This window comes from Nicotiana tabacum, chromosome 19 (genome assembly GCF_000715075.1).
Source record: "Nicotiana tabacum cultivar K326 chromosome 19, ASM71507v2, whole genome shotgun sequence".
Lineage (NCBI taxonomy): Eukaryota > Viridiplantae > Streptophyta > Magnoliopsida > Solanales > Solanaceae > Nicotiana > Nicotiana tabacum.
Window position 1 is genome coordinate 66,714,521 of NC_134098.1, and position 15,442 is coordinate 66,729,962.

Consider the following 15,442-nt stretch of genomic DNA (forward strand, 5'->3'; position numbering starts at 1 on the left):
CGACAAAAAAATTAACTATCATATGTTACTAAGAAAATTCTCCCATGAGAATATGTTAATAGATCATATGTTTGTCAATTTTTTTTATTTTTACTAAACTTATATTACTTATAAAAAATTTAACAAAGTAAGATTGAAATAATATTCATGTAACAAAAAAATCTAAAAAAATCGGACAAAACCGAACCAATCCAAACCGATATAGTTGGTTTGGTTTGGTTTTAATAAAAATACGTTTTTAAGAAGAAAAAAAATCCAAAAAAAAAAATCTCTCAACAAATGGGTCCATAAACTCTTACTAATTCTTACAGACTCACTCATGTTACTCTCTCTTCATTAAAAAAATAAAAAAGAGGAAAGAAGACGGCCTTTCTCTGTTTCTCCTGTCACCGAAAAAGCCTTTATTATTTCGACCGTTAAGTATTTTAAAGTCGAAAACTGGCCCCCCTTTCTTTTTCTTTTTTTATGGAAAGAAAGTTGAATACTTTACCCCTTTTGACTTTCACGTCCACATCAGAAAAAGGGTGTATTATCAATCAGACCGTTCTCAAGTGCCACAATAGCCGAGAGATCTCATTAGATCAACGGTCAGGATCTGTCGACCGTTACCACTGACAACACCTTTCAATCTCACAATTTCAAATTTAAGGATGTCTCCTTTCTTCTCTTTCTTCCAAAAACACAAACCCCTCTTTTTCTCTTTGCTCCTCAGATGGGTTTTTTCTTCTTGTCTTAATTCTCCATACAAGTTTTCTTGAAAATTTCTCATTTCTCATAGCTGAAAGAAACTCATCTTGAAAATCCAAGCAAAATGGGGGTTGTTGATTCTCCTTCTTCTTCATCTCCAGTGACAATTACAGTGACTTCATCTCCAACTGGAGGAGGATGCCATGGTTTAACTAGTCCGGTTCGACGCCATTCTTTGTCAACTAACCCCAATTCACCTCTTAGCGGAAAAAAATTCAGGGGGTCCTCTGGTGGAAGATATCTCTCTATGTCTAAAGAGAGCACTGATGAATTTGTAGCTTATACAGTTCATATTCCACCAACCCCAGATAATCGAACCGTCACAGATTCTCAAAACAGCCCTATTGGAAGTAGAAAAAGTTATAGAAATGAACATCCGAGTGAAGGGTATATTAAAGATACAATCTTTACTGGAGGGTTTAATTCTGTGACTAAAGCACATGTTAGGAAGAGTTCAGAGGATGAGCCTATGGTTATGAAGTGTAAAAACATGTGTCAAATGGAAGGCTGTGATGAGAAAAAAGCTGAAGCTAAGTGTGATTGTGGGTACATAATTTGCAGAGAGTGTTATTTGGATTGTGTGGGAATTGGTGGAGGATGTTGTCCTGGTTGTAAAGAGGCTTATAGAGGGATTAGCGATGATGATGAGAGTGATGAAGAGCCGAAATCGGAAGCTAAAGATCAGGCAAATCCATTGCCTTCAAAGGGAGGAAGAGGGAGAATGGAGAAGAATTTTTCACTAGTGCAGTCATTCAAGAATCAAAATCATGATTTTGATCATTCAAGATGGCTATTTGAGACTAAAGGGACTTATGGTTATGGGAATGCTTTGTGGCCTTCTGATGGCTATGAAGTTGGGAGAGGTGTTGATAGATCTTCAAATCCACCAGATTTTAGTAACAGAGGAAATAGACCTTTGACTAGGAAAGTTGGAATCTCAGCTGCAATTATCAGTCCATACAGGTAATCATTGAACTTGCATTTGTTTCCTGTATCCAATTTTTTTGCTGCTTGGTTCAATAGTTATGTGCTTATGTTCATAATTAGAAAGTGTTTTGAAATTCCTTAGCTGAGATACTGGAACAACTGAAAAACAAATCTTACACGCCCTTTTGTTGTGGACATAAAACTAATAAATAAACAAGTAGAAGTGTTATCTCTAATAGCTTAAATTTTGTTGAAATGGTCCACACAATTCAGAATAGTACCAAAGTAGGCAAATATCCTCATTTCAAGTCTAATTGCTTCTAGCTGGCCAGTAAAAAATATCATATCCACTCGTGAGGGGTCATGTTTAGACACTATATAAATAAGCCAGGTATTTAAATGTTGAAGGGTAGAGGGGCAGGCCCATTATTTTGGACGTTGCGGTTGGTCCTAAGGGCAGGGGCGGCCCTTCCCTAAAGCAGGTAAAGCAACTGCTTTAGGCCCCACATTTGTGGGGGGCATTTTTTGTTACACCTAATAGGCTATATATAAGTTTAACAAATATAGAGAAGAAGAATTTGCAACTGCTATGATTTCTGCCAAGGAAATTGCATTGTGATATATAGGAAGAAATAATTGGATGAGAATATTGATAATGAAATCTCAGAGTTGCTTTAGGCCCCACATTTGTGGGGGGCATTTTTTGTTACACCTAATAGGCTATATATAAGTTAAAAAAATTATGTGAGTGAAAAAGTTTGATTTCTTTGTTTAACAAATATAGAGAAGAAGAATTTGTAACTGCTATGATTTCTGCCAAGGAAATTGCATTGTGATATATAGGAAGAAATAATTTGATGAGAATATTGATAATGAAATATCAGAGTTGATTACTTTTTATAGACAGTAGACTAGCTATTTTTCACTTCAAAATAGATTTGAACAATTCGAAGCATATGAATATATTTTTGATTTTTCTATTTAGCGGTAAAAAACCTAGATAGAAAATTTGAAAAAACATTACCTTAATCTTGAATTTTCAATCAAGATTTAATTGAATAAAAAGATTTGATTCTTTTCCAAACGCTTGTTAATAACTCATGTTACCGTTATTTCATCGAAAAGAAGTTTTTCAAAATTAAAATTGATAAAATTTTACCAAAGATCAACAATGTCCCAAGAGATGTTAAATGGATCAGATATATTATCAATTGAGAAAGACTTATTAGGAGAAATTGATTATAAGAAAATTATTAATAACTTTGCATCTAAAAAAATAGAAAAATAGAATTCAAATAAAAAATAATTCTTTTTTTAAAGAAGTTAAGGCCCTCGTAAAGTTTGGCTTTACCCCAGCTAAGGGTTGGCCCTAGACGGATGTCTCGCTCATAAAAAAATATGAACAAAATTTTCCTCTTTAAATATCTTAATATTTTAGAAGCATGTTTTTGAAAAAGTAAGTAGTAGAAGAAAGTTATCTGCTAATTGACTATCTAGTTCTGTCAAATAATAAGGTATATGAATCAGTATCAGAATTTGAATTTGATGTATGAATGTGAATATCTGTAGGTTGCTTATGGTTCTTCGTCTTGGTGCATTGGCTTGTTTCTTAACATGGAGGATTTCTCATCCAAATCATGATGCAATGTGGTTGTGGATACTGTCAGTCGTGTGTGAGGTTTGGTTTGCAATATCTTGGCTTCTTGATCAGTTGCCAAAGCTCTGTCCTGTTAAAAGAATCACTGACCTTTCTGTATTGAAAGAAAGATTTGAAAGTTCAGGACCAAACCTTCGGAATCCAAAGGGATTGTCTGATTTGCCAGGCATTGATGTGTTTGTTTCAACTGCTGATGCAGAAAAAGAACCACCCCTTGTAACTGCAAACACAATCCTTTCCATTCTTGCTGTTGATTATCCTGTTGAAAAGGTGGCATGTTACTTATCGGACGATGGAGGTTCTTTAGTCACATTTGAAGCTCTTGCAGAAGCTGCTAGCTTTGCAAGAATATGGGTTCCCTTCTGCAAAAAACACAACATAGAACCTAGAAATCCTGAGGCATACTTTGGGCAAAAGCGCGATCCATTGAAAAACAAAGTCAAACTTGATTTTGTCAGGGATAGGAGAAGGGTGAAGAGGGAATATGATGAATTCAAGGTGAGGATAAATGCCTTGCCAGAGTCAATAAGGCGACGATCAGATGCTTATAACACCCAACAGGAGATACGGGCTAAGAGAAAACAAGCTGAACTTGGAGAGGATCTCTCTGAACCGATCAAGGTCCCTAAAGCTACTTGGATGTCTGATGGGACCCATTGGCACGGTACTTGGTCATCAGCAGAAGAAGGCCATTCTAGAGGTGATCACGAGGGTATTATACAGGTAATGTACTTCATCATTCGAGTTCCTTGTTTAATAATATGGAATCTTTTCAACTCTTTTGTTGAACGTTCCTGAACTTTGTTTGTTGCAGATCATGTTGGTTCCCCCAAATGCAGAGCCACTTTATGGGAATGAAGTAGATGAAAAGAACATGATAGACACAACAAATGTCGATGTAAGAATGCCAATGCTAGTTTATGTTTCCAGAGAAAAGAGACCTGGTTTTGATCACAACAAGAAAGCTGGAGCCATGAATTCTTTAGTTCGAGCCAGTGCAATTATGTCAAATGGTGCATTCATTCTCAATCTTGATTGTGATCATTACATCTATAACTCATTGGCTTTAAGAGAGGGAATGTGCTTTATGCTTGACAAAGGTGGTGATAGGATCTGTTATGTTCAGTTCCCTCAGAGGTTTGAGGGTGTTGATCCAAATGATCGATATGCAAACCACAATACAGTTTTCTTTGATGTTAGCATGAGAGCATTGGATGGTTTGCAAGGTCCAATGTATGTAGGAACAGGCTGCGTTTTCCGAAGAATTGCTCTTTATGGGTTTAGTCCACCAAGGGCAACTGAACACCATGGATGGTTTGGTAGCAGAAAGACTAGAAAGCTTCTGAGGAAACCTAATGTTCAAAAGGATCAAGAGGATGATGAGATGTTTTTGCCAATGATTGGGAGTAAAGATGATGAGGAGGAAGTAAGCAGATCCTTGCTTACAAAACAGTTTGGAAACTCTACTCCGCTTGTTGACTCTATTGCTGTAGCTGAATTTGGAGGAAGGCTGCTACATGAGTTGCGAGGCAAAGGTTGTCAGGGAAGGCCAGCTGGTTCTCTTGCTGTACAGCGCGAGCCATTGGATGCTTCAGCACTTGCTGAGGCAGTAGGTGTCATAAGTTGCTATTATGAGGACAAAACCGAGTGGGGGAAAAGAGTCGGATGGATATATGGTTCGATCACAGAAGACGTCGTGACAGGTTACAGGATGCACAATAGGGGTTGGAGATCAATTTATTGTGTCACAAAAAGAGATGCATTTAGAGGTACAGCACCAATCAATTTAACAGATAGGCTCATCCAAGTTCTCCGATGGGCAACAGGTTCGGTTGAAATCTTCTTTTCTCGCAACAATGCTCTATTTGCAAGCCCAAGAATGAAGTTTCTGCAGAGGGTGGCATATTTCAATGTGGGAATGTATCCCTTCACTTCAGTTTTCCTCCTTGTCTATTGTGTCTTGCCTGCACTTTCACTCTTCTCAGGAAAATTCATTGTGCAGTCCCTCAACATCACCTTTTTGGTGTTCCTGCTCGCGATCACAATCACCCTTTGCATGCTTGCTATTCTTGAAATCAAATGGTCAGGAATTACCCTTGAAGATTGGTGGAGGAATGAACAGTTTTGGTTGATTGGTGGAACAAGTGCACATCCTGCTGCTGTGATACAAGGACTATTGAAAGTTATAGCAGGAGTTGATATCTCATTCACATTAACATCAAAATCTTCTGCACCAGATGATGGTGAAGATGAATTTGCTGAGCTTTACGAGTTTCGTTGGACGGTCCTAATGATTCCACCAATCACAATCATATTGCTTAACATGATTGCAATTGCAGTGGGAACATTCAGGACTGTATACAGTCCTTTCCCACAATGGAGCAAGCTTCTTGGAGGTGTATTCTTCAGTTTTTGGGTGTTATCTCATCTCTATCCTTTTGCAAAAGGTTTGATGGGGAGAAGGGGAAAAGTTCCTACCATTGTCTTCTTATGGTCTGCTCTCATCTGTATTGTGGTCTCGTTGCTCGCTGTTTATGTATACCCTCCTTCAGGACATCAAGATTTCACAAGTTTTCAGTTCCCTTGAGTTTGTACATGGGTTGTTGTTGTTGTGTTGTCCACCTCGGCAGCTCAGTTAAGCTCACATTCTTGAGAGTATGAAGTTTCTCAACTTCATCTCACTGTCTAATGTTCTTTTTTCTCTTTTAAGATCTATGTTACATATGAAAGTTTATTCTTTTTAAGATGTCTTTTAAATGTTACACATGAAAGTTTATTCTTTATAAGATGTCTATTGTTTTCTTTTGCTTAATATTGGTCTGAGATGAATTTTAATTGATAAACATGTTATATCATTGAGGACTTGAGGCATAGTGTTGTTGTTGTTGTTAAGATTTCTGAGATGTCAAATACAGCCCATGTTCATAATTCTTGATGTGGGCATAATGCATTCATAATAAGCTTGTCACTACTTCAACCACACTTCTAAAATAGGTATTGTAAACCATTGAAAAAAGGAAATGAATGCAGTAAAAACTACAGAACACAACCCACATGTATTACCTACCAAGGTTCTTTCTCCACTTAGGCTGAGTGTTCTGGAACAATCTTATGGTTTTATCTTTGCATTATCTGCGACTAATCTACTTCAAAAAGGTAGAAGAATTACCATCGCTTAATCATTAGTAGTATAATTAGTGAAGATAATGCTGTCAAACTCAGATTATTTATTATTATATACGATTATTTTACTTATTCAACTGGCACTGTCAGTTGCCAGTCTTTTAATCCAGCTTTGAAACTTTAATAATTGAAAAGAAACTGTCAAAATAATGGGGTAAATTTAGACAAGGACAGTTGAGCTACATCGATCCATCAAATTACTTGAAAGTACCCCCAGAGAGTAAAATAATAGAGAGAAGCAAGAATCCACACTTACACCGAAAAGGAAGTTGGAAGAATTCATATTCATAAAATTTAAAAATCAGAGCTGAGCAAAATCTTAAATGCTCATTGTTGTAGCCTATACTTTTTCTGTTTCATTATATATAACAGTGTTAAAAGAATATTTTTTTAATATTTGAAAACTTTTAATTAAAATCCTTAATGATATGTAAAAATAGAAATAACGTCACATTTAAAATTACAAGCTTAAAGAATATCTTGTTATAAAATAAAGACTGTAAAGTAAAGACAAGTATAGAGAGAAACTGATATATTATTCTCACTTCAAACTTATGTACATAATAAACTGAATTCTCCTCTATTTATAGAAGAGAGGAAGCTGCTGTGTAAGCTGCTACTGCAAGCTGCTGTGTAAGCTGCTTGTAAGCTGCTGCTCTAAACTGTTGTGCCAGATATAGATAATCTTCTATCATGGATAATATTTATCCATAACGGAGTACCAAAAGGATAAGTTTCTTCAGGAGGCTTATTTCCAATAGAGTACTAAATAGATAAATGTATTTATGGCGGAGTCTCATATGGATAAACTTCTTCAGGAAGCTTATTTACAACAGAGTACTAAATGAACATCCATAATATAATATATTCATAACACTCCCCCTTAGATGTTCATTAAAAGATAATGTGCCTCGTTAAAACCTTACTAGGAAAAAACCCGTGGAAAAAAATCCTAGTGAAGGAAAAAGAGTACACATATTTAGTAATACGCATTGCTAGCTGCCTCATTAAAAACCTTATAAGGAAAACCCTGTGGGAAAAAACCTTAATGAGGAAAAAAGAGTACATCGCGTATTTTACTGCCCCTGATGAAAACCTTGTTTCAAATATTTAAGTCTCCGCATTCCAATCTTGTATACCATCTTCTCAAAGGTTGAAGTTGGTAAAGATTTGGTGAATAAATCTGCCGGATTGTCACTTGAACGGATTTGTTGCACATTAATGTCACCATTTTTCTGAAGATCGTGTGTGTAGAATAATTTTGGTGAAATGTGCTTCGTTCTATCTCCTTTTATAAATTCTCCCTTCAATTGGGCTATGCATGTATCATTGTCTTCGTATAAAATTGTAGGTCTTTTCTCACATTCCAAATCACATTTTTCTCGAATAAAATGAATTATCGATCTCAACCATACGCATTCCCTACTTGCTTCATGAATGGCTATTATTTCAGCATGATTTGAAGAAGTAGCAACAATAGATTGTTTTGTGGAGCGTCATGATATGATAGTTCCTCCACATGTAAATACGTACCCGGTCTGAGATCTAGCTTTATGGGAATCAGATAAATAACCTACATCTGCATAGCCAACAAGATCTGCACTATCTTTGTTAGCATAAAACAAACTCATATCAAGAGTTCCCTTTAAATATCGCAATATATGCTTAATCCCGTTCCAATGTCTCCGTGTAGGAGAAGAGCTATATCTTGCTAGTAAATTAACAGAAAATGCTATGTCAGGCCTTGTAGCATTAGCAAGATACATTAGTGCACCAATTGCACTGAGATAGGGTACTTCGGGACCAAGGAGTTCCTCGTCCTCTTCTGGAGGTCGGAACAAATCCTTATTCACTTCAAGTGATCGAACAACCATTGGTGTACTCAATGGGTGCGCTTTGTCCATGTAAAAGCGTTTTAAGACCCTTTCTGTATAGGCAGATTGATGGATAAAGATCCCGTCTGCTAAATATTCAATTTGCAGACCAAGACAAAGTTTTGTCTTTCCAAGATTTTTCATCTCAAATTCTTTCTTAAGATATTCAATTGCCTTTTGGAGCTCTTCTGGAGTTCCAACAAGATTTATGTCATCAACATAAACAGCAAGTATAACAAATTCTAATGCCATTTTCTTTATAAAAATACATGGACAAATAACATCATTTATGTAACCCTCTTTCAACAAATATTTACTGAGGCGATTATACCACGTACGCCCAGATTGTTTTAAACCGTACAAAGATCTTTGTAATCTGATTGAGTACATTTCCCGAGATTTTGAATATGCTTCAGGCATTTTAAATCCTTCAGGGATTTTCATGTAAATCTCATTATCAAGTGACCCATACAGATAAGCTGTAACCACATCCATCATATGTATTTCAAGCCTTTCACGTAAGGCTAAACTGATGAGATATCGAAATGTTATGGCATCCATAACGGGTGAATATGTTTCTTCATAATCGACTCTAGGTCGTTGTGAGAATCTTTGTCCGACAAGGCGAGCCTTGTATCTTTCAACTTCATTTTTCTCATTCCTTTTTCGCACAAAAACCCATTTATGACCAACTGGTTTTATACCAGCAGGTGTTTGGACTACTGGTCCAAAGACCTCTCTTTTAGCAAGTGCGTTCAATTCTGATTGAATTGCCCCTTGCCATTTTGGCCAATCAGATCTTTGTTGACATTCTTCGACAGATCGGGGTTCAAAATCCTCACTATCTTGCATAATGTTAAGTGCAACATTATATGCAAAAATATTATCCACCACTATTTCAAATCGATTTAAATTAATCCCATCACCAGTAGAACTTATTAAAAGTTCTTCGCTCACTTGAGTCTCGGGTTTATTGATTTCTTCAGGAATCTCATAACTAATCAGATCTTGGGTCTCTTCAGGAGATCCCTTCATAATATCATTTTGATCGTTTTTCGATTTTCTTTTTCTAGGATTTCGATCCTTAGAACCCATAGGCCTACCACGCTTCAGGCATGCTTTAGGTTCACTAGCTCTCATGCTAATAGATGGTCCTGCTGGGACATCAATTCGGATAAGCACATTCTCTGCAGGGATATGTGACTTAGTTATCCTTTTCAAATCAGTAAATGCGTCTGGCATTTGATTTGCTATATTCTGTAAATGGATGATCTTCTGGACCTCCTGATTACATATAGGGGTACGTGGATCAAAGTGAGATAATGATGAAACTTTCCACACAATTTCTCTTTTGATTTCCTTTTTCTCTCCCCCTAATTGTGGGAAATTTGTTTCATCAAATCGACAATCTGCAAATCGAGCAGTAAATAAATCTCTCGTCAATGGTTCAAGATAGCGAATAATAGAGGGTGATTCAAACCCAATATATATTCCTAACCTTCTTTGGGAGCCCATCTTACTGCGCTGTGGTGGTGCTACTGACACATATACAGCACATTCAAAAATTTATAGATGGGCAATATTTGGTTCATGACCAAAAACTAATTGTGATGGAGAATATTTATTATAATGTGTTGGTCTGAGACGGATAAGTGATGCTGCGTGCAAGATAGCATGGCCCAAACAGTAGTGGGCAATTTTGTTTTCATAAGTAGTGGTCTTGCTATCAATTGCAGTCGTTTAATAAATGACTCTGCAAGGCCATTTTGAGTATGAACATAAGCTACCGGATGTTCAACTTTTATCCCAAATGATAGACAGTAATCATCAAAAGCTTGAGATGAGAATTCTCCAGCATTATCAAGGCGAATAGCCTTTATAAGATAATCTGGGAATTGTGCCCTTAATCGAATTATTTGGGCTAATAACTTTGCAAACGCCAGGTTGCGAGATGATAATAGGCACACATGAGACCATCTTGAAGATGCATCTATTAGGACCATAAAATATCTAAACAACCCACTTGGTGGGTGAATAGGTCCACATATATCCCCATGTATACGTTCTAAGAAGGTAGGGGACTCAATGCCAACCTTCATTGGTGATGGTCTAGTGATCATTTTGCCTTGATAACAAGCATCACAAGAAAATTCAATATTTGAAAGAATCTTCAGGTTCTTTAATGGATGCGCACTCGAATTTTCAGTAATTCGTCTCATCATTATTGATCCAGGATGGCCCAAACGGTCATGCCAAAGCACAAAAGTATTTGAATCAGTAAACTTCTGGTTTACGATAGAGTGTGCTTCAACTGTACTAATCGTTGAATAATATAAGCCAGAAGATAAAGTTGGTAACTTTTCTACAATGCATTTCTGGCCAGAAATATTCTTTGTAATATAAAGATATTCCACATTCATTTCATCTATTGTCTCAACATGATACCCATTTCAGCGGATATCTATAAAACTCAACAAGTTTCTTCGGGACTTGGAGGAGTACAATGCATTGTCGATAATAAGTTTTTTTCTCTTAGACAGAAATACAATAGCTCTTCCGGAGCCTTCAATCAAACTTATATTACCAGAAATTGTAAAAACATTTACTTTTTCCTTATGCAAATAAGAAAAGTATTTCTGATCTTTGAATATAGCATGAGTTGTTCCACTATCAACTACACAAATATCTTCATGATTGGTCTTTGATCCAAACATAATTTGAGGATTATCCATATTCTTTAAAATGACATAAACAAAATAAATATGATAGTAAACATTATAACTTTTATTTATGTACAAAAATTACATAACTATACTATCTATTACAAATAAGAAAAAATTAAAATATTTACATCTCTACAGATTCACTACCGATCACATGACTTGTTTCTCCTTCTGGGAGTGCAAAGTAATCAGCTACATCCAAATGCATGAAGTCTAAATTATCTTCAGAAATAAAATTTGCTTCAGCATTTTTCTCTGTCTTTTTCAGGGAAGCTTGATATAGCTCAACCAGGTGCTTTGGCGTACGGCATGTAAATGACCAGTGCCCTTTTCCTCCACATCTATAGCATGCATTTTCTGGCTTTGCTTCTTGCACCGCTTCATGCTTTTGTTCCTTCCTTTTCCACTGCTGGTGGTGAGGAGGGTTCTTTGGTGCATTATTATTACCACGATTAGAGTTTCCTCCCCGACCACGGCCATGACCACGACTGGGGCCACGTCCTCTTCCACGTTTAGCTTGGTGGAAGTTCGTCTCATTCACTTCAGGGAATGGACAAGAACCAGTAGGTCGGCTTTCATGGTTTTTCATTAATAGCCCATTATGTTGCTCGGCTACAAGAAGATGTGAGATAAGTTCAGAATACTTTTTGAATCCCATCTCTCGATATTGCTGCTGCAGGAGCATATTCGAGGCATGAAAAGTGGTGAAAGTTTTCTCCAACATATCATGATCAGTAATATTATCACCACATAGTTTCAATTGGGAAATAATTCTGAACATAGCAGAATTATACTCACTTATAGATTTAAAATCTTAAAATCTTGTAACCTTAGATGAGTCCAATCATAACGTGCATGTGGAAGAACGACCATCTTCAGGTGGTCATATCTATCTTTCAAATTACTCCACAGTATGACTGGATCTTTAACAGTAAGATATTCCATTTTCAGGCCCTCATCAAGGTGATGGCGTAGGAATATCATTGCTTTGGCACGGTCTTGGTTTGATGCCTGATTTTTATCTTTGATGGTGTCTGCCAGACCCATCGCATCAAGATGAATTTCGGCATCAAGCACCCAAGACATGTAGCTTTTGCCCGATATATCCAGGGCTACAAACTCAAGTTTGGAAAGATTTGACATTATTTAGAAAAAGAAAGTTCGTACCTCTGATACTTTCAAAGTATTTTCTCGAGATGGCAGAGTCTCGTGCTGATAACGTGTTATAAAATAAAGACTGTAAAGTAAAGACAAGTATAGAGAGAAACTGATATATTATTCTGACTTCAAACTTATGTACATAATGAACTGAATTCTCCTCTATTTATAGAAGAAAGGAAGTTATTGTGTAAGCTGCTACTGCAAGCTGCTACTGCAAGCTGCTGTGTAAGCTGCTACTGCAAGCTGCTTGTAAGCTGCTGTGTAAGCTGCTGCTCTAAACTGTTGTGCCAGATATAAATAATCTTCTATCATAGGTAATATTTATCCATAACGGAGTACCGAAAGGATAATCTTCTTCAGGAGGATTATTTTCAATAGAATACTAAATAGATAAATGTATTTATGGCGGAGTCTCATATGGATAAACTTCTTCAGAAAGTTTATTTACAACAAAGTACTAAATGAACATCCATAATATAATATATTCATAACATATCTTTGATACATGTAAAAGTTTTTCTTTTTAAGCTTCCCTCGTAGTGTAGCGGAAAGAGGCAACATGTAATATGTGGATTATGTGCGTGTCATGGCTTCGAACTCTGGCCCAACTAAAAACTTATGGGGGTAATATTTAAGTGATAGAAAATTAAAGAGACATAGTTCATTATCAATCCCTCGGAATTGTCCATTATTAAAAAAGATATTTATTTCAATAGAGTCACTCCATTAGTATAGCTGGCAAGAGATGCCAACGAAGCTGGCCACGTGTGATGCCCATACTTAGGACACTTCACACGCAACAATGTCCATACGGGTCCCTCGTTAAATGCCACATCAATGTCACACCTCACCCTTTTGTTATCTCTCAACTATTAGGACAAAAGACTTGTAGTATCACATACACTAAATATAGTTAGAGTTATCGCTTAATATTTGTTGATGTTTATCAGAACACATAGTCTAGTGAGAAGCCGATATTTATCTGTGTAGAAATAAACATGAAATTTGAAGAACCTCCAACTTTTAATTTAAGTCAAAGAATCCAAACATTTGAAATCCCAAACGACGACTTTTAACTAATTTGAAATTAAACTTAGTTGATCAATGAAGCGATTCTTAAAGTTTTCAGGAGTTCAAAGAAAAGAACCGTGTTAATGTAAAGCAATTTTGCTCACTCGTTCATAGTATACCTAAGGGCTCGTTTGCTACGAGAATAAGTAACAATTAAAGGGACTAAATTTAAGAAAAGTTTATCTCATGTTTGATTGATAAAAAATTATGGTATAATTAATTCCGGAATTAATTATTCCGAGATTATAATATTTTTTTATTCCCGTAAAAGGGTAAAATAACTAATCACAGGATCAGGACAATTAATCTCAGAATAATTTATTTCCGACCAAACGACACTTTTAAGTGTGAAAGGGAATAAAAGGAGGAGACAAAGTTAAGGGGAAGGAGAGCTCCACATACAGAGGTAAAGAGTGTGATTAAATGGATAAAGCCTTTTCACTCGAGGTTTCTGTTTGGAGCTCAGAGAATAGAAATACTTTTAGCAGAAAACGCTTTCCCTTTAAGTGTAGATTAGTGGAGATAAGTCTATATCGGAAAATAGATACTAATTATTCCAAATTTTTTAAAAAAAAAAGAAAAAAAAAAGAGAGGAGTTTCACAAGAAATCAAAGGGTTTGCAACTTAATTCAAAAGAAGCCCGTGCACTTGGCACCTACCATCACGGCTTCCTTGGATTCTCCCTATTTACCTCTTACGACTGCAAAAACTGCCAAAGCCGGCCCCGAATAGGTCTCTCTCCTTTGGATTTATTTGTGAATGACAAACAAACCAAATTTTACAGTACGACTACTACTGTTCTCCTAGTCCTCCTCACCCATTTTGATGATGTGAAAGGACAACCTGGCAAACGTCAATGATACAAAGCTTAACAAAACACATTTCTATCATTTAATTAATGTCCTCCACCTTTCTACTTTTTCTCTTAGGTGCACTCCACTACTGTCCATACAACAATTGATGTTTTCCTTGCAAATTTTAGTTTATTCCTTCTTTACACTTACTCCCTCTCATATATTTACATAGATATTCTTCTCCAGAATCGCACAAAGTGGACCGCATAACTCGCTGGCCACCAACACTCTTCTTTCCCGTCACTGTTATCTTAGCATCCCATGTGCCACAATCTTTAGCTAAATGTCATTCCCACTATGTTTACAATAATCCCAAAAAAGTGTCAACACTATCCCCTCTCCCATCCACGAGTACTTCATCCTTCTCCCACCAAAACAAATACAACTCTTCCCAGAAAAGCTTAGACAAATGTAAAGATATCATTATTCTGACATTGTGAGAATTGAACTATGATCTTCCACACCTCGGGTGCAATATTGGTTTCTTTTTCCCTTTACATACATTGCTTCAAAACCCCATTCCTCTCTTATACAAAAAGTCATGTTATGTTTGGTATTTTGCTAATAAAAAACAAGAATCATTGATCAAAACCAAGCTGTTTCATACCATCTCACTATTGCATATATTAACAAAAGTAGGCTGCACGCACATGGTCCATGTTCTAAGTAATACATATCCCCAAATACAATATAATTAACAATACATCGAAATATTTATAATGAAAGAGTTTGAAAACAGCAAAATGCCTTTGGCATTTAACTTCAGAGCGCTGGTAATCCTACAACTTACAACCTAACATTCATTTCTTAAGATCTCCCATTTATCTCACTTTTAGGATGTGTTTACAAGTACAATTCTTTATTACTATGTAGCTTACTTCAAAAGAAAGCATTGAGTAGATAAGAGCTACACAATTTTTTCCGGTTAGTATATCTCATCTACTACCACTAGACTAGTATTATTATCCATCACTAACTCAAGTAGAAGATAAAAAGAAAAAGCGTAATGCATACAAATTATAGTATAGTATTTCTGTCATTTAATTATTTATAGGCCACTCATTAAGTGTCGGTCATTTATCTAGCTGACTTCACAGCAGATATACCCGACTTGCAATCGTACTACAATCTCAGAGCTTCCAAATACTAATTAAAAGTGTAAATCTAAGCACAACCACCAAATTTAATCTAATTGAAATCAAATTTAATCAAATAGAGCAAGAGTACTGCCTGATTACAGCCAAA

General features: G+C 36.1%; 1 protein-coding gene across 1 annotated transcript; it reads left to right on the forward strand.

Moving 5' to 3' along the window:
• The first annotated feature begins 610 nt into the window (after nucleotides 1-610).
• On the forward strand, nucleotides 611-6,140 carry LOC107781415 (cellulose synthase-like protein D5). The gene is made up of 3 exons (XM_016602115.2): nucleotides 611-1,710; nucleotides 3,244-4,054; nucleotides 4,146-6,140. The coding sequence occupies exons 1-3, from the start codon at nucleotides 812-814 to the stop codon at nucleotides 5,916-5,918; spliced, it is 3,483 nt and encodes a 1,160-aa protein (XP_016457601.2). The 5' UTR covers nucleotides 611-811; the 3' UTR covers nucleotides 5,919-6,140.
• The last annotated feature ends 9,302 nt before the right edge of the window (nucleotides 6,141-15,442 follow it).